This window comes from Manis javanica, chromosome 4 (assembly GCF_040802235.1).
Source record: "Manis javanica isolate MJ-LG chromosome 4, MJ_LKY, whole genome shotgun sequence".
NCBI classification, from domain to species: domain Eukaryota; kingdom Metazoa; phylum Chordata; class Mammalia; order Pholidota; family Manidae; genus Manis; species Manis javanica.
The window spans coordinates 107336191-107360022 of record NC_133159.1 but is presented as its reverse complement, the minus strand read 5'-3'; the positions used below and the strand labels follow the sequence as shown (position 1 = coordinate 107360022).

Genomic DNA, 23832 nt, shown 5'->3' with positions numbered 1-23832 from the left:
AGAAAGCATTATATATGTATTTACTGCTGCTGCTGTTATATACTGTCACTATAATTCTCCAGTTAAGCTGTATTAACCATCCCTGCCTGATGAACTTACTCTGAACAATTCCTTTGTCCATTACTTTGCTCACTCTGCTGCAGTCACACTGGCCTCTTCGCTGCTCCTAGAACATGCTAAGACTGTCCCCACCTATGGCCTTTCCACTAACTATTCCCACTGCCTGGAAGGCTCTTTCCCCAATATATCTACACCTCACCCTTCAGGTATTTGCTCAAATGTCACATTCTTAATAAGGCCTACCCTGACTACCCTTTAAAACTTCACAACCTACCTCATCATTCCCCTTACCATTTTCCACAGCACTTAACACCTTATAACACACCTTATATTTCACTTGGTCATTATGTTTACTGTTTACTGACTATCTCTCCCACTAGAACAACAGGGCAGAGATGTTTGCTGTGTTTTGTTCAAGCATCTAGAACCTCACATGCAGTAAGTACTCAATAAATATTTGTTGAAGAATGGAGGACTTTTGTCCTGACTCAATGAATGAATGAATGATATCTGTCTTGAGCACTGGATCTGTATTTTCAACTGCCTGCTAAGCAACTTAAAATCAGGTTCTCCTAACAATCACCTGGTCCAAACTGACTGTCCATTATCTTCCCTCCTAACACTTTCTCCTTCTCTCCCTATACTCCCTGAAACAGCAATGGCGTCACACTTCCTCCACACCATGAACTTAAGTCACCTTCAGCTCCTTGCTCCTCAGATCCTGCTCCTCCTCTTCCCTATCTAGTCAATCCTCAGGCTGTATGTACCCTGGAAACATCTCTCTAATCTACTCTTTCTTGTCCATTTTTATTGTCACTGCCCCAAGTCAGGTCCTCATAATCTTTACCTGGTCTTTGGTGCTTTGGGAGGGGGCTCTTTAGTCTTTCTACTAATCTCTCCCTTTTCAACTTTGTTCTTTACACTACAACCAGAGTTAACTTTTAAAGGAATAAGCAAGAGACAGAGAAAACGTGGGAATCAAGTCCTTCGATTCCCCTTCTAAATTTTATTTTAAATCCATCCACTTCTTGCTCTACAGCTACCACTGTAGTCCAAGTCACTATTATCTCTCACCCGAACTATGGCAATATTCTTAACTCATTTGACTGACCACTTCTTCTCTGGCCACCCTCCAATCCATTCCATATCCTTCAACCAGTATACTGTTAAAAACTCAAATCCCATCATGTCATTCCCTTGATTAAAATCTTTCACCAGCTTCCACCTGAACTAAGAATGAAATTTAAATGCCTAACCATGGCCTACAAAGGCCCCCCATATTCTGCTTCCTGCCTGCATCCAACCTGCTTCCTATGACTCTTGCACCATGCTTCTTACCTCACTCACTATGTTTCTCCAATGTATCAGACTCTTTCACCTTAGGGTCCTTATATAAGCTATTTTTTCTACATAAACACATCTCTTTGTCTTATACTCTTTGTATACTCTTCTACATATCTCTTTGTCTTATACTCCTATGCACTCTTCCAGGTTCAGCTCAAATATCCCTTCCTCAGAAAGGCCTTTCTGTACTCTATGTCTAAGTTAGGTTTGTCTTACACTTCCATAGCATCCTCAACTTTTCTTTAATGGCCTGAGTATGTGTGCACAGGGTACATGCGTGCAAGCATTAATTTGTAACCTAATTGTTAAGATCCAGACTCTGGAAACAGATTGCCTTGGTTCAAATCCTACTTAACTTCTCTGAACCTGAGTTAATAAAACCTATATTTAGAGTGATTGTAAGAATAAAATAATGTATCTCAAGTAACACATAAATACTGAACACATTTAAGTGTTCAACACACGTTATAAGAGGAAGAGAAAGCATTTGAGCTGAATCTTGAAGGCTGAGGAGACTTATGGGAAAAGGAAGAAAGGACACTTTCAGACATAGGAAACAACCTGACAGAGTCAGGGAAAGATGACAAGGCAGGCCTGTCTAGAGCACAGAAGTACAGGAGAAGTAGTAGAAGATTAAACTAAAAATAAAAGTTAAGGACAAAGTCATACTGAATTAGTTTAAACTGAACTGAAGCCCTGATCTTCCCTTTCCAAACTAATGATCTCCTCACAGGTTGCTACATCAAACCGTCACAGCTTGCTAAGGGCTGACAAGCTAAAAAATTACCTAAGTATGCTCAGAACTTGCACCTTTCCTCACAAACTTACCTATTTGTATCATTATAGATTATCATCATCAAAAAGCATCTGTTAATTATGACTCCAAACAAAGACTCCTACTGACATGATTTCAAGCCTTAAGGACCTTAAAATCTGGAACATTCACTTATGTATATATATATAGATGAACATAAACAAAGCAGCAAAATGAACAGATTAAATTAATTCACTCTACATAGATTACCCATACAAACTAGGAAGGAAAGAAATAAAATCATGGATGATCCCAAATATGATAATCTAAAAGTCATTTATATATAAAGAGGAAGTCTTGCAGATCTAGAATCATGCTTTTAATGGACTAATATAAAATTTCACTTGCATTATCTGAGCATAAATTAACAGTGGAGAAAGCTACCTCAAAACTTTAAGGTGAGAAGGGGATTTTGCATTTTAAAATTATGATGGGTCATACACAAAGTAGATTATTAGAAGTAAATTAAATGCAAGGCCTACTGGATACAAAGTATACTTCTGATCACCTTAAATGTTCCGAATCATCTTAAAAATAAATGTCATATTTAACTTTCTTTCTTATTCTTCCCTGATGACTCCTTACCTTCCAGGAGATCTCGGGCCAGCCCTGGCTCTGCTCCTGTAGAACGGACAAAATCCGACAGGACAGCATCCATGTCCAAGGTCATGTGATCATTAAGTACTTTCAGGCAACTGATGTGGGGAGGACATAGGTCAAACTTCAGACCTCCACCTGAGAAGAAATTAAACATATAAGCCTCAAACTACACTGGAATGTGATGATCATAGCCTACTATCAGCAGCTTCCTAACCAAATGGGGAAACTAACTATCCTAGCTCATTCATTTCAGCTGTATTTATTATAAAAAGTACCATTTAGTTTCCTAATTCCTCATTAATTTTTTAACTACCACATTAACCACAAAACTATAGTATCACTCTGAATAATGATTTTCCTTTACCTTTCTAGAGTATTCTATTTTTACCTATCAGTTTGCTTACCCAAACTAATGGAAGGAAGCAAAAGACCACCACCCAGAAGAACTAACTCCCCCATCTGCATTATTCTCCTACGTAGCACCTTATTCATTTCTTTCCAGCACTTGATATACCATGAAATTATTTTAATTGCTATCTAGCCTTCTCCTCTAATACATAAATTTCATAGAAGGCTGGGGGGAGGAGCGATTGTGAGTCTTGTTCACTAATGTAGGGCAGCATGTACCACTTGGCATTTGGCACAATCCCTGGCACACAGGCCCTCAGTAAATATTTGCTGAATGAATGAAGGAAATATTAAACATTAAATACCTTAAGAGCTGATTAGTGTTCTGATGCTAGCTGAGGAAATGAGAGGAACAAATAGCCATACACTGTTCAGAATAAAGCAATAAGCTATGACACAAGGCAGAGTGGAGATCCCAAACGTTCATAACATAAGTCAATCTTTGTCCATGAACTTTGTCCATGAACCCAGGAAACATGCCTTTCTCCACCCAGGACAAATGACTGCCACTTACGTTCACCTGAAAAAGAACTTTTCTTTTAGACTTGACTTTGGCAGAAACTATGTCCCTGAGTTGTTAGCCTAGCATGGATCTACATTCCTCTGAAGTTAGCAGTTTCAGCTGGGGAAGCAGTAACAGAGTGAAGAACAATCTCTAACCAAATTCTGCCACATGAGAAGGTTTATAGTTCTCTGCAGAAGAGGACTTGTTTATAAAGTCACCAGGTACATGGCTGCCCTACCATCCCCACCAATCCCTAGCCTTTTGGGGAAAGCCAAAAGCAGAATTCTCAAAGGTAAAGGATGACTCAGATGACTGTCACTTCAGAAACATCTCCTAAACAATCTGAAGTCTAAAGGTGACTTGGATACTTTTTTCTTCACATCTCCCCAGACCCTAGGACACAGCTTGGTTACTGGTATGATCAGATCCTGATTTTCTGCATTCTTCAGAAATATTAAGGCAAAAACCAGCAATGATCTATGAGTCATAAAATCAGTAGGTCACTAACTTAACAATTTTTTTTTAGAGAGAGAAAGATGGCAAAATAGTATCTCCTGCATGTTCCACTATTACAAGAGGTCCGGGTGCAGGGACATGTTTTATTCACATTTGTAGCCCCAACATCTGACACAGCATCTAACTGCAAGCAGTCAATAAATGCCTGATGAATGATAAAATGACTAAGTGAACTTCCACATCACCCACCACCAGACCAATTAATTTGAGACTTAGCAGATCACAAATGGTAGGGCACTTCATACTTCCTATCAGCCCTCTATTTCTAAGGTCTCACCTGGTCCCAACCATCTTTTGAAGTTTTCCAAAACTTCAAAAGTTTTCCAAAGTTTTAGAAACTGTCCTTCCTAAAGAGACATCAATTAAACTGTCACTACTTCTACCACCCTCACATTATGATTTTTACCTACAACTATATATGATTAGCTGGTTGACTTTGGTCATATTACTCACAGGGTTTCACATGCTTCCTGTATATCCTAGACTTGGATTCAGTGACTTCTAAGATCCTTTTCAGGTTTAATATAAACTTCCTCAGTTCACTTCAGCCTCATACACTATGATCCTTACATTCTCTGTTTTGGCTATTTATTATCACTGTCTACTTTACTTCCATTTCAGTGTAACACTTGTCAGAAAAGGCTACTAATAAATAAAGAACTTTTGGCTGAAGATATATCAAAGCCAAAATGTTAAGTTATAAAATAAATAATTTCCTTATATTCAATACTTAAATATTAAATTCCGTCAGAACTCACAGATGAATTAGTGGCTTCTTCCTCCCCTAATACAGACAAGAATTCCTTCTCCAAACCCACTTCAGTTACATTAGGTCACAGGAGATGGCAGCAGCCCAAATAACTTAAATGCAGGAATAATCCAAAACCAACAGCATAGAGGCAAAATGAATTTCAATCTTCTCTCTTGGAGGATACAAAATTAATACACAGAAATCTGTTGCATTCCTATACACTAACCATGAACTAGCAGAAAGAGAAATCAGGAGAATAGTTTCATTCACAATTGCATCAAAAAGAACAAAATACCTAGGAATAAACCTAACCAAGGAAGTGAAAGACCTATACTCTGAAAACTACAAGAAACTCATGAGAGAAATTAAAGAAGATACCAATAAATGGAAACACATCCTGTGCTCATGGATAGAAAGAAATAATATTGTCAAAATGGCCATCCTGCCTAAAGCAATCTACAGATTCAATACAATCCCTATCAAAATAACAACAGCATTCTTCAATGAACTAGAGCAAATTGTTCTAAAATTCATATGGAAGCACAAAAGACTCCAAATAGTCAAAGCAATCCTGAGAAGTAAGAATAAAGTGGGGAGGATTACACTCCCTGACTACAGCTCTACTACAAAGCCACAGTAATCAAGACAATTTGGTACTGGCACAAGAACAGACCCATAGACCAATGGAACAGACTAGAGAGCCCAGATATAAAGCCAAGTATATATGGTCAATTAATATACAATAAAGGAGCCATGGATACACATATACAATGAGGAAATGACAGCATCTTCAACAACTGGTATTGGCAAAACTGGACAGCTACATGTAAGAGAATGAAACTGGATTATTGTCTAAACCCAAATGGATCAAAGACCTGAATGTAAGTCATGAAACCATAAAATTCTTGGAAAAACACAGGCAAAAATCTCTTGGACATAAACATGAGCAACTTCTTCATGAACATATATCCCCAGACAAGGGGAAAAAAAACAAAAATGAACAAGTGGGACTATATCAAGCTGAAAAGCTTCTGTACAGCAAAGGACACCACCAACAGAACAAAACAGCATCCTACAGTATGGGAGAATATATTCATAAATGACACATCCGATAAGGGGTTGACATCCAAAATACATGAAGAGCTCATGCACCTCAACAAACAAAAAGTAAATAATCCAATTAAAAAATGGGCAGAGGATCTGAACAGACATTTCTCCAAAGAAGAAATTCAGATGGCCAACAGACACATGAAAAGATGTTCCACATCGCTAAACATCAGAGAAATACAAATTAAAACCACAATGAGACATCACCTCACACCAGTAAGGATGGCCAGCATTGAAAAGACTAAGAACAACAAATGTTAGAGAGGATGTGGAGAAAGGGGAATCCTCCTAAACTGCTGATGGGAATGTAAATTAGTTCAGCCATTGTGGAAAGCAGTATGGAGGTACCTCAAAAAGCTCAAAATAGAAATAGCATTTGACCCAGGAATTCCACTTCTAGGAATTTACCCTAAGAATGCAGGAGCCCATTTTCAAAAAGACATATGCACCCTATGTTTATCACAGCACTATTTACAATAGCCAAGAATTGGAAGCAACCTAAGTGTCCATCAGTAGATGAATGGATAAAGAAGATGAGGAACATATACACAATGGAATATTATTCAGCCATAAGGAGAAAACAAATCCTACCATTTGCAACAACATGGATGGAGCTAGAGGATATTATGCTCAGTGAAATAAGCCAGGTGGAGAAAGACAAGTACCAAATGATTTCACTCATCTGTGGAGTGTAAGAACAAAGCAAAAACTAAAGGAACAAAACAGCAGCAGACTCACAGAACCCAAGAATGAATTAACAGTTGCCAAAGGGAAAGGGACTGGGGAGGATGGGTGGGAAGGGAGTGATAAAGGGGAAAAAGGAGCATTACGATTAGCACACATAATGTAGGGGTGGGGCACGGGGAAGGCAGTATAACACGGAGAAGACAAGTAGTGATTCTATAGCATCTTTCTATGCTGATGGACAGTGACTGTAATGGAGTATGTGGTGGGGATCTGATAATGCAGGGTGTCTAGTAACTGTAATGTTGCTCATGTAAGTGTACATTAATGATACCAAACAAACAAACAAAAAAGGAATATACACAAAATAAATAAATAAGTAAATTCAAAAGCAAAAAACAAACAAACAAACATCTCTTAAATATAAACATGAGCAACTTTTTCCTGAACTCATATCCCTGGGTAAGGGAAACAAAACAAAAAATGCTAAAAAACTTCTGTACAGCAAAGGACACCATCAACAGAACAAAAAGGCACCCTACAGTATAGAGAATTATATAACATCCAAAATATATAAAGAACTCACACACCTCAACACCCAAAAAGCAAATAACCCAATTAACAAATGGGTGAAGGATATCAACAGACACTTTTCCAAAGAAGAAACTCAGATGGCCAACAGGCACATGAAAAAGTGCTCCACATCGCTAATTATCAGGGAAATGCAAATTAAAACCACAATGAGATATTATCACCTCACACCAGTAAGGATAGCCAACATAGAAAAGACTAGGAACAACAAATGCTGGCAAGGATGCAGAGAAAGGGGAACCCTCCTACACTGCTGGTGGGAAGGTAATTTGGTTCAGCCATTGTGGAAAGCAATATGGAGGTTCCTCAAAGAACTAAAAATAGAAATACCATTTGACCCAGGAATTCCACTCCTAGGAATTCACCCTAAGAATGCAGCAGCCCAGTTTCAAAAAGACATATGCTCCCCTATGTTTATCACAGCACTATTTACAATAGCCAAGAGATGGAAGCAACCTAAGTGTCCATCAGTAGATGAATGGATAAAGAAGATGTGGTACATATACACAATGGAATATTATTCAGCCATAAAAAGAAAACAAATCCTACCATTTGCAACAACATGGATGGAGCTAGAGGGTATTAGGCTAGTGAAATAAGCCAGGTGGAGAAAGACAAGTACCAAATGATTTCACTCATCTGTGGAGTGTAAGAACAAAGCAAAAACTGAAGGAACAAAACAACAGCAGACTCACAGAACCCAAGAATGGACTAACAGTTACCAAAGGGAAAGGGACTGGGGAGGATGGGTGGGAAGGGAGGGAGAAAAGGATAAGGGGCATTATGATTAGCACACATAATGTAGTGATGGGGGGGAGCGGCACCGGGAGGGCAGTATAGCACAGAGAAGACAAGTAGTGACTCTAGGATCTCACTATGCTGATGGACAGTGACTGTAATGGGGTATGTGGTGGGGACTTCATAATGGGGGGAATCTAGTAATCACAATGTTACTCATGCGATTGTATATTAATGATACCAAAAAAAAAATTGTATAGAACAGTACAAGGTTTTCAACTGACCATGAGCCATTTATATAATTTAAAAAGGCTATGTGACTGTGAAAAAAATGTATTTCCCCTCATTTTTACTCTAAGACTGCCATCTACACAAGCTCATAAAATTTTAGAAATGAAAGGGGAAAAAAAACGCAAAGCAACTTAGTAAAGCCTTATTAATAACTTTCTGAAAGAATGTTGGAAACATACAAATAGCAGTCAGCAAAAAGTACTCAGCAGGAAAGAAGAGGTGATAAAGCCATAGGCATGTAGGTAATTGTCCAGCCAGACCCAGGCTTCTGAGTGAGAAAAGCCAATGAAAACCATCAATGTTATGGTATAGATCTCATATGCCAACACAGTAGGTCATTCTTTTCAAAAAATATTTTAAAAAAGTAATTTAGAGGTCCAAAATTAGCTAGAATGACTTGCTCAAAAATTCAAACACTAAACCAAACTTCTTGGCAGCATATTCTCATATTTGGTGTCTCCAGGTGCATGCGTGGACTCCACCCTAACTCCACCCAGTAGGTGAGAAAAGCAGCTTTTGTTATGTCATCACCAACACCTGGCTTGAGCTTCTCAAATTCCAAATGGGAGACTATCCAAGGCAATGACTAAAGCCCACAATCCTTAGCTCTGTCTCAGCACACAGGGAGGAAAAAAGAAAACAAAATACTAGCTTTCAAACTTTCAAATGAAACAAGAGGAGGCATTCAAATATTTATTGACAAATCTCAACTTCAGTCAAAATCCTCCAATCTTCCAACAGGAAGATGTTTAATTCAACAACTGTTCCTATGCAAGAATCATTCTGCTACATCTATGACCAGATAAATCCAGTCTGTCCGGATGAATGCAAGCTTTGATGGAGGGTTCATTCCTTTGCCATGATGTCCACTTTATTGTAGGACAATTCTAATAGTTAGAACATACTTTTCTAAATTAAATCACCAGCCTTCATCCCCCTATAACTTTCACATAATGGTCCTTGTTCTGTTCTCCAGAGAAATAAAATCTCCCAAAAATGATGGAATTTTCATGGGAAACGATTAAATAAAGCACTTCTCATAAATATTTGTTGAGGATCAACAATACAGTGTTATTGTGTGCTAGCCAGTTGCCTATATTTTCAAAATCCTTCCTTATATTGGTACTTGCTTTACCTGTATTCATTAATAAATGTTTGTGCTGACCCTACAGTAAAAACTGAACATGTGTAACACATGAAGACATGTATCTTGTTCAAAATTCACTTCAGCTGTTATGTTTGCCTCTCTCATTCCTAGCTCCACTTCCATGCCCTCTTGAGGTGATGACAGCAATAAAGAATAATAACTAAAAAGTTAGTATTAAGCAGTTTCAAAAACACTGCCTTTCTTATTCATTAACAACAACACTCCTGCAGCAGGCTTTTATTTTCAGTTACAAATACAGAAACAAGGCTTGAAAAGTCAGGTGGGTTGTCCAAAGTCTGAACCAGATATTTTAGATACATGCTCTCTACTGTACCACACTGCTTCTCAAGGCATGAGGATATTAGTGATCCCAGAACCGCACTGATTCTTACCCATTTAATTTTTTCACTATAGAAAGGGATATGCCTCTCTTACATATTTATAAAAGACTTGGACACCTGCCTTGTATTTTCCTCACTTCAAATTCTCCTATCTTCCTCAGCAATTTCAACACCCATCTGCACAATCAATCTACCATATCTGCCTTAGAGTTTCATAATCTCATCAAATGCAGAGACCTCCATCTCCCCTCCAACAACTCAGTAATGGACACTGCCATCTCCTGAAAACCTCTAAATTTTCAATTCCCAACATCTTACTATGGCTACAACCTCATTTCCTTCCAGTTCTTCCTCTATTACTAAGCCTGCTCTCTCACCTCAAGACATCCTCATATCAGACTGAGACACGCAATTCCTTAACGACCTTATTCATTAATTCAACAAAAATTATGGAGAGCCTACTATGTGGCAGGCACTATGGTCAGGATTAGGAACACAGCAGTGAACTAGACAGATACATTTCTACTCCACAAGACTCCCAGGTAAGGAGGGAGAAAAAACACAAGATTTCACAAAGAATTATAGGAAAGAAATATTGGGGGTGGGGGTGCTATCTCCCACAGGGACTAAGGAAAAGCTCTCCCAAGGAAGTGATAATACATCTAAGGACCAAAGAATGAGTAGGAATTTGAGAGACAAATGGGAAAGACAGAATGCTCTGAGCAGAGGAAACATATATCAACATCTGAGCCAGGAAGAAACGCCAAGTAAGAATGGTGCAAAGAATGATGAAGGCCTACTGGACTCTGTTAAAGACTGAGATTTATCCTAAAAGTAATGAGAAGCCATTGAAGGGTATTAAGTAGGGGCAGGACATTATCAGATTTGAATTATATTAAAACATCATCTTGGTTGTAGCGAGAATAGTTTGGAAGGCGCAGAAAGGACTGTTTAGAAAATAATTGCATAAGAGATTATGGTAAACTGGACTAGGATAATAGCAGTGAAGATGGAGGAAAAAGGATAGACTCCACTTTGGCCCTTCTTGTCTAAGTGAATGTGAACCCAATGACTGGTAACTTATTTTCCTACAAAAATTTGGGTCCTTCATCCTTCTATTTCACCTGCCCAACCTGGAGAGATTCCCATGTTGAACTTCTGTGCACTGAATGAGGCTACTGAGCAACACAAGATCACGTGACCTTGCAGAATACCCAAAGTCAAGCAAAAGACAGCAGCTGAAAGGAATGACTTCCAGTGGTACCTCAACCAGTCTTCTCAGTTGCTCCCCACTACCTTCACCATTCTCCTTGAGCCTCTTACCCAATCCTTACCACTTCCCATACTCCTGACTGATGAGCTTGCCTCCAACTTCACAGAAAACATTATGAAGCAAAGTAAGGGAAGTTCCTTCACATTTCCTCATTTGCCCCTACCTGCTAGCTGCCATTCTCCTCTTCCTTGCAAACTCCTTAATATAGACTCCATTCACTGATGCTACTTTCTCACCTTAGGTTCAGCCCTTAACTTATCCAAATAGGCTTCTATTGAAAGAGAATGGCACTGACTCATAGATAAGATCATCACAACCCTCCTTACTGCTTATCGAAAGTGGTGTCTTTGCAGCATTTGACACTTACTAACCACTCCTCCTGCCTCTCTGGCTCTGCATCTTGGTCATCTTTGTGGACTCTTTCTCCTGTGCCTGCACCAAAGTTTAGTGCCTCTACAGTTCTAAATTCAGGCCTTCTATCTTCTCATTTTAAAAAATCCCCATGAGAAACTTCATTCATGCCCTTGAGCACCCAAATGCTGATAACTCCACATGTATTTATAGCCCCAAACTCTTTCCACCTCATCTGGGAATCCCACATGCACTTCAAACTCAACACATAAAAACATGAGCTCATTCTCTCATCTCTGTCCCTCACTCTTTCAAACTACTACTCTGTCAGTATTGCCTATTCTAGAAAATGGCACATTCCCCCAGTCAACAAAGTCACAAGCCTGGATTTAACTTCTCTCTTGCCTTATCCTCACTCACAAGTAATCCTTCCCTAAGTTTTACAAATTTTACCTCGAAATTTTCTCAAATCCACCCAACTCCTTTCACAGGTTACATCACTTTTATTTCCTCTCAGGTTTTCATAACCTGGTGCACAGGAAATAGCTTCCTAATTTCTTCCTCTTCCTCTCTATAGCCACTGGTTGCTTGTGGAGGCTAATCAAAATTCCTATCCATGATAAATGAGGCCCTTCATCATCTAGCTCTACCTAACTCTCCAGCCTTGCTTGCCTCTTATAGTTCCCCTTCCTGTACTGGTAGTTCCCCAAGTCCATATGTTCTTCAAATTTTAGTTCCTTTGCACATATTGTTTCCTCTGCCTGGAATGCTCCTGCTCTAGGAGGCCTATCTCTTCTTTTAAGACTAACTTGAATGCTACCTCATTTGCAAAACCTTTACCTTCCTGAGATAAATTGCCCACTTCCTCCTTAGTGATACACCTTGTACTTTACCTATATCACATAATTTATCACACTGCACAGTACTGCATGTTTGTCTTCCCACCAGACCAAAAGCAATTTGGGGGCAGGAATGTTGTCTTGCTCTCTATCCCTAGCACCCAAGCACCTAGTTGGTACTCAACTTTTGTTCAGATGGAACTGAACTGTACTTGAACAGTACCCAAATACAAACACACACACATACAGGGTATTGTTGATAATCAGACATATGTTAACATGATAATCAGATAATCATTGTTATAAACAGGCAATGGTTTATAACATTGGCTAAAACAATGGCTCATCCCAAGGACATTTGCTCAAGATTGTTAGATGATCTTATTTGCAACAGATTTCTCTTCCTAAATATTATTTAGCTCCAACCAAAATTAAAATCAATCTGCATGCTCTCTTGAGGGCCCTACTTAGTAACAGAGAAAAATGACCCCAAATTATATACCAATTGTAGATAATACAGCTACTTTAAAATGCCTGAGAAACTACTGACCCCATTCTCATCTACAACATTCCCTAAAGTTTCACCCACTCTCCTGGTTCTACTGATGCATTACAGCTGTCTGAGTCCTCTCCAAATGCTCCCAAAACTCACTAGAAAAACACAACATTCAAGACTATCAAGAATTTTCAAAGGTCAGAGGGTCCTCCATGTGTACAATGTGAATCCTGAAAAATCCAGACAGGGAGAAAGAGGAGGGACAAAACCCTTAGAAATTTCACACAGTTCTTGATTAGGTGGGAGGCAGAGATGAAAAACTGTCTTGGCAGATTGCTTTTAGTTAATATGGGTCCTTCCACGTGTAAGAAACAAAATATAATCTTCTTAGGAAAAAGAGAACATGGCCAAATTCCATTCTAAAGAGACCTATGTAGCACTAAATGTTACAACCCAGAGATAGTAAGATGGATCAAAAAGGAAGAAAAGAAGTGAAAGGAAGTAATATTTGTTAAAGTTTTAGACAGTATTTCATTTAACCTTCCAACCAATTCAAAGAGGTGTGTTTATATTGTTAACCTGGTATTACAGATGAAGATGTATTATAGATGAAGATACTAAAGTTCACAAAGAGGTGATCTATCCAAGGTTACACAGTGGTAGAACCAGGATTTTTAGGAACCCAGCCTCTACTGCTCCCAAGATCAGACACTTGCACTATACCACACTTATTCCAGGGAGGAGGACTGAGGAAACACCCACGTGGAGGTCCACCCTCACTGCTTTAATTTCTTTCCACGACAGACTGAGAAAGAGTCAATTAGCTCTGGATTCAGACAGATCTAGGTTCAAATCCCCCATCTGCTACTAAGGGCTGTGCGATCATGGGTGATACAACCATTTTGTGCCTCTGTTTCTTCATGTATAAATAAATAAATGGGGAATTATCTGCACTTCTGACATCTTGTTAGGATTAAATAAGATATGTAAAGCCTTTAGGGCAGTGCCTAAATAAGTTCACAAAAAATGGCAGTTGCCTTCTTTCTGCCTAAACCCTCCCACACACTCTGCCTCACTCTACTGATGTCCAACACAGATCCTGTATATTTCCATCAAAAGCTCCCTCTACTCCTCCCAAACAAATCCTCCAGGCCTACAACCATTACCAAGGCAGTCTTAACATACACACACAGTACCCAGTTTATCATTCCCATTTCAGTGTTTTTCAATTCTGAGCCTTCGTGAAAATATCATAAAGGGGCTCCCTTAATTGTACCATCTACCATAAAGTCTCTCAAAAATAACAGCAAAAGAAAAATGACTGTCCTTTCCTAGATGTACAGACATAGCTGAACAGCTCATTCATTCCCAAATCTCCAAGAAGAGCAATTCCACACATATTTACTGAAATTCCAATCTCTTAATCAGTCCTATCTCCCCATCTTCACCTCTTACTTCTCATTCCAGATTTAAAGATTTTATAATATTTTTTAAATCTCACACATGTTGCTATTTTTTAGATTATTGGAAAGACCTGGTCCTACCAACCCTGCACAATTCTGAGTTGTTTTGTACTTCCATTATTGCAGTGCATACTCAGGGAATGTCTACTTTCTCCCCCTAAATCAAAATGAAGAAGAGAAAACAACCCGATCATATAATTTACCTCCCAAAACAATTTATTAGCTTAACACATGCTATTTTAGATACAAACTAGGAAGGACTTAAGAATTGGTCCCATGGCTTTATCACTGCCCTGGTTTGTATAAGTGTCAGAGTAAGATTTAACTTTTTTTTCAAGAGTTTTTAGTTTTTTATCAGGCCTACAAATAGCAAAACGAATCTCTAAGAGACAAATTCCATTAATAGCTGAATGCAAATATAAAGATCAGAGAGAAGTTCAGAAAACTCCTTATGAATTGGCATTTGTCTTTTTCAGTGCTACTGATAAAAGGCTCTTTGCATTACATTTATTTAAGAATTTAAGAATTTGGAAGGCTTGTACAATGGAAGTGACCTTTGGAAAAAAAGAGGAGAGTCAGAGAGAAAGTCTATTGTTATAATACTGGCACAACAGTAGCTTGAATAGAAACAGAAATGCTACGTTTATTTTTTTAGATCTAGACCAGTATGTCTATTTGCCACACTCAGTGATTTTTTTTCTTTTTCCTTTCAGCTAGAGCCAAAGATAGTCCAAGGTTTGGTTCTCAGTAAATTCAATTTTAAGAATAGTCTGTAGAAACAAAAGTTCTCTTAAGCCCTTAAAGATTCTGATGACTGAACGCTGGACATGAGAGAGAAAATAAATACAGTTGACCCTTAAACAACAGGTTTGAACTGCATGGGTCTTCTTTATGCAGATTTTTTTCAATAAATATACTGGAAAATTTTTTGAAAATTTATGATTAAAAAAACATTCTCTCTAGTTTATTGTTAAGAATAGGACCTGAAACACATTTAACATACAAAATATGTGTTAGGGTGGGGCGGGGGTTGTGGGGAGTTGTATCCACTGCTCATGTTACTGATAAAGCTTCCCGGTAAACAACAGGCTATTAGTAGTTAAGTTTTGGGGCAATCAAAAGTTATACACACATGGGAGGTGGGGAGAATAGGTGAAATAGGTAAAGGTGCAAACTTCAAATTATGAAGTAATTTAGTCATAGGGATGGAAGTAAAGGATAAAGAATATAGCTCATAATATTAGAGTATCTTGTATAGTGACAAATGGTAACTGCACTTATGGTGAGCGTTTAGTAATGTATATAATTGATTAATCACTAATATAATATTGTATATAAACTGTTATCTCAATTAAGAAACATTATACACAGAATTTTGACTGCAAGGGAGGTTAGCACTCCTTAATCCCCTTGTTGCTCAAGGGTCAATTGTACTACAAATGAACAGAAGTTAGTCTTAAGAGCAAAACACACTACTTCTTTAGAATCAATCCTCAAACATTCAGTAGCTGACAAACATTCAGTAGCTCCCCTTCTTGATTTCTAATTACTTGTCATTTCACTGTACTCTGTAATTAATTATCCATAGGAAATTAATTCACTTTGTAAATTTCTTCTGGTTAATCAACTTCCTTCAGCATACAACTACTAACCAATTTTTTTTAGAAGTCTCAATCAGAAGAAGAAATTTTTATAAAATCATGTAATTCAGTTCAAAGACAAGATTCTGTTTATTACTATGATTATTGTTTAAATTCTTCATCTGCAGGTTCCATAGTCCCATCTTTCCTGGCCATATCTGAATGTCATTTGAACTCTTACAGGCCCAGTATGTGAAATATTCACTGGCACTTGCTGATATCATATACTGTCTTGGAATATTATTTGGCCTTCCTGAGACTCATATTTTATCTCTCCAATTTGACTATTAGTCATTCATTCAAAATTTACCAAGCCGGGTCCACTATGTACCAGGCACTGTGCTAGGGCCTGGAAACAAATGAAGAGAAACCATAATCCTACCTTCAAGAGAAATCCAAACATGTTATTAGTGCCCAGTGGGGTAGGAAGAGATATAAGGAGCAACCAGTTCACCTGGATGGGTAAGGGAAGTTTCTCAAACTGAATCTTTAGGATGTGTAAGAGCTCACCAGGCTGAATAACAGATATATTTCAGACAGAATTAAGATCCTTGAGGGTGGCTCCTTTCTTTCATACTTTTAAAAATTCTGAACAGGCCTAATAAATTGCTTGGTATGAAGATGCCTAACAAATATTCATGGTTCTAAATTATTCATGCTAGTCCAGTGTGTGGATAATTGAGAACTAATTTATACCTAAAATAGGCTTGTGAATAATTAGTGGTTTTGAGTGTCATCATTTACCCTAGATACATATAACCAAGGTCTATAGGAAGAAATATATTTGTAGAGCTGTCTGTTCACTAAGAATAGCTTCCCTTTTGCTATTAATTTTTTTTTGTTTTTAAAGCACTTTCACAAACATGGCCTTATTGAATAAAAAATTTTTTAATTAAATACTTTGTTTTTAGTCCCCTCTTTTGATGGAAAACACATATACACAGAGAAGCTTCCAAAGCTTAAATGATACCCCAGATAGCAGGGAGCTTGGACCTAGGTAATCTGAATCTCGATATAGTGTTCACATCAGTTCTCCAGGGATTTACAGTAAAATCCAATTAGTCTAGCAATGCAAATGTTACAGGCTAAACAACTCTTTATTATTTTTCTTCTAAAAATACTATCAATATTTATCCACACTGTCTATTAGCAACCACCATCCTCCCTACCACTCCCCCTGCATATTTCTATTTCCAGGTAAGAAGCAGAACCTTCAATTCAGAGTATCCTGGGCATTATTTGGATTTCTTTCATTTATAGAGGTTGTGCCTTTTGTGGTGGTAATTTTAAGCAAGCCTTTTATATTTATTCACATAAAATCATTATGAGCACTTATACAGTCTGACTATCCTAGTCTACCTGGAATATACACTATACACTTTTATTATTTACATAATTTACCCTTCACATTTGGGTCTTATGTAGAACAACCTTGGTTGTGAGACACAGAAAGTAAGTCTATTTTCCTTGTTTAGCACTTTAGAATATGGACTTTAGAACTAGGACATCAGAGATCACTTCACTCCATATCCTCAAGTTACAGATGCGAACACTAAGAACCAGGTGAGTGAGATTAAGTGACGCCCAAAGTCACAGAGCTAACCAGTGATAAAACTGCATACAAAACATAAATATGAAGACTCCAATTCCAGTAATTTTTCCTTGAATTCACATATATCAAAAAATTTCAATTCTCCATGTGATCCACTTTATGGACTTATCTATAAAAACTTCCTTTCCTCCTGCCACCTAGCTAAATCTCTTATTCTACAGATACGTAACCAAAGAAAAAGATGTATATTTAGGAAGTTAAATCACTTAAGGGAACCACATTAGGAAGGGAAATCATTTTTGTTAAGAAAATAATGAAGGCATGCTAAAATCAAATCAACATTTTTATTTTGCTCATCATCACTAAAGATGTAAACTGGATTTTAAAATGTTCTTCTACCACTATATCCCTAGGGTCTGAAGATTTGGAGCAGGAGGGTAGGATAAAATTATGTGTGACAGTGACAGATTTTTCTTTTTATTTTCTATCAGGAATTTGAAGCTATAATATACTTCTCATATGCTGTTAAGAAATCACCACAATAACTAAATTTGGAACAGGATAAAAACTAATAACCCAAGAGAGAAACAAAGCACCAACTTTTTAGGTATTACTTCTCCTTGTTCAAAAGTGTAAAATGCCTGGAAGCCTGGCACAACCAAAGCAATCTTTTCCTCACATTCACTTTTAATTCACGTTTGTTTGTGGGTTCCAGGGAAAACCCCAAGATAGGTATCAGCTAACTTCCTTTTCTTTTTTACAATACACTTTTATTATATACATAATAATAAATATGATTAAACAGGCACCACCACCATAGACAGAAAAAGATAAAGAGGAAATGTTTTAAAGTTAGAGGTTTTTTTTTCAAAATTTACTAAACAATTTGCTTCTTCAAATTATTAAAATCACATGTTCTTCTCCAAGAATGCCAATCATCAGAAGTTGACCGTACAATTTTGGGTAACACCTAACCAAATATTTTAGTCAAAGGCACTGTTTTCTTAATCTTACTACTAGAAGGCCAGGCAGATACTGTCCTGGACTGATACATTTTTTGTTATTTATTGTAAGATACATATTATAGGAATGTGGTTTATCTTACCAACAAACTGGGATGAGTTGTTTCCTGTGAAGACAGATGCTTCAGGCAGATGTACTATAAGCCTCTAAGGTCAAACATTATGACTTTAAACTTTCTTACCATCCTGTTAAACTTTCTTGCCATCAAAGTACCATAGGTGACCCTTCACAGTGACATAGCCTCAGGCCAAGTTCTCAGTGTGACAAGTCTCTGCTTTTCCTTCTCCCTTCCACAAAAAGTACAAATGGTATCAATTAGTACACAAATCATCTGGCAAAAATATCCCATCATCCTCTAAGTTTTTCTCCTTGAAATTAATTCAGGAAACTCACCCTTGTAAGAATGAGTCCTATCCCATTACTATGTGTAGTATTATTATTGGTAGTGGTGGTGGTGACAGCCACTGCTAGCTCCACAGGTCACAAAACACCTTCAAACACATTACCTCACTCCCCAAAAAAGAACGGAGAGGAGATAAAAGGGAACATCACAGGCAACTATCTCAAATATCAAAGTCAAACCCCGTTTAACTGGAATTGAAAAGCAAGCATTCTCCATTCTACCAAAGGGTCAAGAAGTTATTGCTATCAAAAAGCACAGGATTGAATCTAGCAAAGTAAAATCACAAATTTTGCCCATACATGCTAAGCCTATTGATTCAATTTGTAAATGTTAAGACCACAGTCTCAGCAAGAATCTGATATTATACATCTTTGATATCCCAACCCCTTTCCCAAATGCTTTACTCAGTTAGAAGCTCAATGAATATTCTTCTAGAAAAGTCATAATGCGGAAGCTGCCCTTGAAAGACAAACTGACAACACTCGGCACTCAAGTACCTATATGAATTAACCAATCAAGTACCAAGCACTAAATTAGACACATCCACATAAATCATTTCATTAACCTTAGGAACCATGACCAGATACATTCCCAAAACTAAATAGTTTTCTCATACTTGCAACCTTGATCCCACCTAATTAATCCCTAGAACTCAACTGGAACTCAAGTTCTTCTGAAATTCAGCTCTTCACTCTCAAGGCTTAATTTTAAATGCTTTCTACTAGGTAATGCTCAACAAAAAATCCTTGTGCCTGTTTTTAAGCACCTAACTCCAGAAAAACACCACTCATCCCAGGTATGGCATGTGGTGATAAAGGCCATAATCTAGAACAAGTACTCTCTTGGATCACACTGGCTAAAGAATAAACCTAAAAAGCTAACAAAAATGGAATATCAGCTAGGCAGAAGACACTGGATTTTAATAGTCTTCCCAACCTCAAGACAATGGAATATCAGCTAGGCAGAAGACACTGGATTTTAATAGTCTTCCCAACCTCAAGACTATTTTTCAGGTCTCTGAATACAGAAAGCCTTCTCCATTTGAGTGAACTGCAGAAGGCAAGTTTGACCCACAAGTCCTCATTCACAAACTTGTCAGAGAGAACTGGGGGAAAAAGAAAAAAAAATTCCAACAGGCATGACCACATTACAATGTTAACAACACATTACTCACCACTGTGCTACAAGAAAGAACTTGCAAATGGGCAAGCAACATTTAGGAGGCCAGGGAAAAAAAAAAAAAAACTCTCCCAGTCCTCAAAGCACAAACAAATCCAAATGCCAAAGCAGGTCACACTGTCCAGTTTATGCCCAGGTACAAGTGGATAGAGAGGGAGTGGGAAGAGGGAAGGGAAAGAAAGGAAAAGCATTATTGGGCAGGTGTGCTTTTCAGCACCAAGACAGCTTTCTTTCTTGGATTCATCAAGATACTGGGGTGGGGGTGGGGGGTCCCACCTTTTTTTATAACTTGATTTATTCACATAATCACAGAGAACATACAATATATATAAATAGCAGCATAATGTTGTAATGGTTGCAAACATTTCATTTGGAATCCTTCAGATCTATATCTAGCTCTGCCACTTCCTTGGCCATGTTATTTAACTTCTCTGTGCCTTAGCAAGGACTTCATCTGATATTCACTGTGGTATCTTCACCACCTTAAATAGTATCTAAATATTTTGGATTAATTATTTTATTAACAGTAATAAATATTTTGGATGAATTAATCTGTAAATAGGTGTAAGATGACCTATCATATGGAATTGTTAGGAGTATTAAATGAAGTGATATATAAAGCAAGTGTCCCACTATTAAACAGTAAAGTTTTCTTCCCTTTACTCCCCCAGCCAGTTCAGAACTTATAACCAAAGTTATGGCAAGGATTGGATAGGTTAAGAACTGTAGAAGCCAAGCATTGGAACATGTTTACTCCTTGGGACCTAGTCACAAATTCCAGGGGTATTTAATCTTGGCAGATGAAATTATATAACAGTGCCAGTCCCTTACAGTAGGTACAGAATAAATGTTAGCTGATCCAGAAACTGCTATTTTGAGTGTTCAGGTATCTGTTACGAGATAGATAAAAGCCTCTCTGGAAAGAAAAAGGGAGGAGGAAAGAAAGGAAAGAAAAGGGAAGGGAGGGAAAGAAAGAGTGAGAATGAATCACATCTTAAATATACCTGACTACATATTTAAAAACCAAACACAAACGGTCTTTTAGAAGGCTATTCAATTCTCTAAAATCTTCCCATTAGAAAAAATACTCGACTGAGTCAAAGTATTTACTGGCCTTTTTAGGTAATAAAATCTGTGTAAGTAAATTGTTCTTAACTGCTGACATGGTAAATAGGCTTGAAAGACTTGGGTCTAAAACTCTCTTCCCTTTACTCCAAAAAGACTAATGGGGCTTCTGAGGCTACTTCACCTATTGCTTGTAACCAAAGCAATCTATCTACATGCAGGGGGAATGACTATTTCATCTTCAAAACTCAGGGTTACAGAGTATATGCAATTAAATCCAAAATCTAAAGGAATCTTTCTCCTTGACTATGAAGAACTGAATCTCAGAAGAAGATAGCTCTAAGAAATCTGGGTCACTGCTGCATTGTGAGCCTGGTAGTATACACATTTAGTGTCTAAATGAAGGGAAACCTATGCAGAACTGAAACAGCTTGTGGTTAAACCTCATCATAATGTGGTCTTGAACTTCCCATTTCACTTCCCGGGCATCTGCTCTGTTCTTAACCACTTGACTTACCTCCTCTTAGGCAATATGATACAATAGAAAAAGCCCTGAACAACTGTCAAAAGAATGGGCTCTACACCAAGTTCTACTACGAGCCGTGCAGATTTAAACCAGTCACTTAAACTATCTGTATTCAGTATTAACTGAGAATGTTGGGCTAAACTCAGTGCTCTTCAAAGATTTCTACCAAGGTATCCCTTTACAGAATAGGTATATCAGAAATGAAATCCAGCCCCCATATTGCTATAACCCAAATTGAAAACATGTGCATTGTTCTGTCTATCCCTTTCCCACAAAAGCAGTTACCAATCCTCTTATTTTTCTTCAAAGCACTTGAATTTCTCCCCTTTCTCCATTACCATCGCCCCTGTAGAGCCTCCTTCCCAGGAACTATTTTAACAGTCCTCCAACTAGGTCTCTTCATCCATTTTATATCACATAGCTGTATCAATTTTCCTAAAACACTAATATACACACCCATTCTGTGCTTAGGGATGTTTCATCACTCTAAGTATAAACCAAATTCCTCTGCCTGAGATTTAAGGACCACTCCAATTTATCTAACTCTCCAACTCTATTAATCTCATTGCCCTCCTAGGTGAAACACTATGCTACCAACTGTCTACTTGTTCTGCCCCCAAAACTAGGTGGGCTCAGCTCAGTTCTCATGCCTTGAATGTTTTCCCTCTCTACTTATCCCATCTTCTCTCTTCTCTAACGCCTAGATTATCCTAAGTGTAAAATTTTTCTCTACCTACTCCAAGTTTCTGTGTAATCTCTACATAAGTGTACTTCTCACTTAACACTAGCCCCCATGACTTTGTATCAGACTCTTTATCCTTTTATGCAAATACTCAGTCTTCACAACTAATTATTAAGTTCTTGATGACTTTAATTCTTTATATATCTGAGGCCTAACTTTTCAGAAGGTAGATATCCAATAAAATGTTTGTTGTTGATGGCAACTAGCCATTTAAATTTTCTAGGCTTCATTTTCCTCACCTAGAAAATTATGACAATATGTAAATTTCCTTTCAGTTCTAAAAATGCTATATGATACATTACTACTATACAGCCTGTTTCTTTTTCACATTTCTTTCTACACATGTATTTATGTATACATAACTATATCCTATTTAATATAGAATGTGAATTCCCAAGAGGCCTATTCTCCTACTACTTGTTTAGTTTATTTACTGGGTTAGCACTTCCATGGCACCTCCTTAGAGCATCTTGTCCAAATTCCAGTACACAGCAGTTGTTCAGTAGACAGGAATTTATAGTCTCAACCAGGCAGCAAACATTAAGAGAAATATGCATAGATCATTTTTTTCATCTTAATATCCATAAAGAACTGGTATATTACAAGAAATTACAAAGAAGATATGAGAGAGAAGGAATTCAATGTTGTTAAAATGACAGGTTAGCTTATGCTAAATAGCTAGGAATTTTAAGTAAGCAAAGAAGCTAGAATGTAAATCTTAGGTTTAACTCCCAAATTCTATTTTCAGAATTCTGACAAGTACAGGAAGCCTCTACCTCTGGTCAGTAAACAAGCACCAAAAATTCTTCATGTCCACTATCTTGTCCTTAGTATTGATGGGAATATTCAGAAAATGAATGGTCTAACACTCAGCCAGGTGAGCTCCCAATTCAAAGAAAATCAAAGTAAATACTTACAAAGGAACTCATAAGAGCAGATAAGTTTTTAAAACAGATCAGAACTTGCTGTCTAAAATATTTTTGTTAGTAGTATGATATTTTTCCATTGTCCTGCCTCAATTCCTCGCATGGGACTATCTTCATATAAATATCAAGACCTGATTTTGGGAGCCAAGATGGTGGCATGAGTAGGGCAGTGGAAATCTCCTCCCAAAACCATATATATTTTTGAAAATAGAACAAATACAACTATCCCTGAAAGAGAGACCAGTGGATACAGTACAACAGCCAGGCTACATCTACATCTGTGAGAACTCAGCGTAGCACTAAGGGGGGTAAGATACAAGCCACGGCCAGGTGGGACCCAAGCGCTCTCCCCACCCTAGCTCCCTGGCGGGAGGAAAGGAGTCGGACTGGGGAGGGAGTGGAAGCCCAGGACTGCTAATCAACCAGCTCTAGTAATCTGCACTAGGAGCACAAACAC

General features: G+C 37.8%; 1 protein-coding gene across 3 annotated transcripts in view; it reads right to left on the bottom strand.

Moving 5' to 3' along the window:
• OTUD7B (OTU deubiquitinase 7B) overlaps nucleotides 1–23832 on the bottom strand; it is a 59131-nt gene that overhangs the window by 18675 nt on the left and 16624 nt on the right. The window contains exons 2-3 of one of the 3 annotated variants that reach the window (XM_073234561.1): nucleotides 18617–18821; nucleotides 2804–2953 (exon numbers count right to left, since the gene is read on the bottom strand). In XM_073234561.1, the coding sequence (XP_073090662.1) occupies nucleotides 2804–2888 (85 nt within the window). In that variant the 5' untranslated portion in view covers nucleotides 2889–2953; nucleotides 18617–18821. The remainder of the gene's footprint in view (nucleotides 1–2803; nucleotides 2954–18616; nucleotides 18822–23832) is intronic. The other 2 variants (XM_017671636.3, XM_017671635.3) reach the window with 2 other exon arrangements.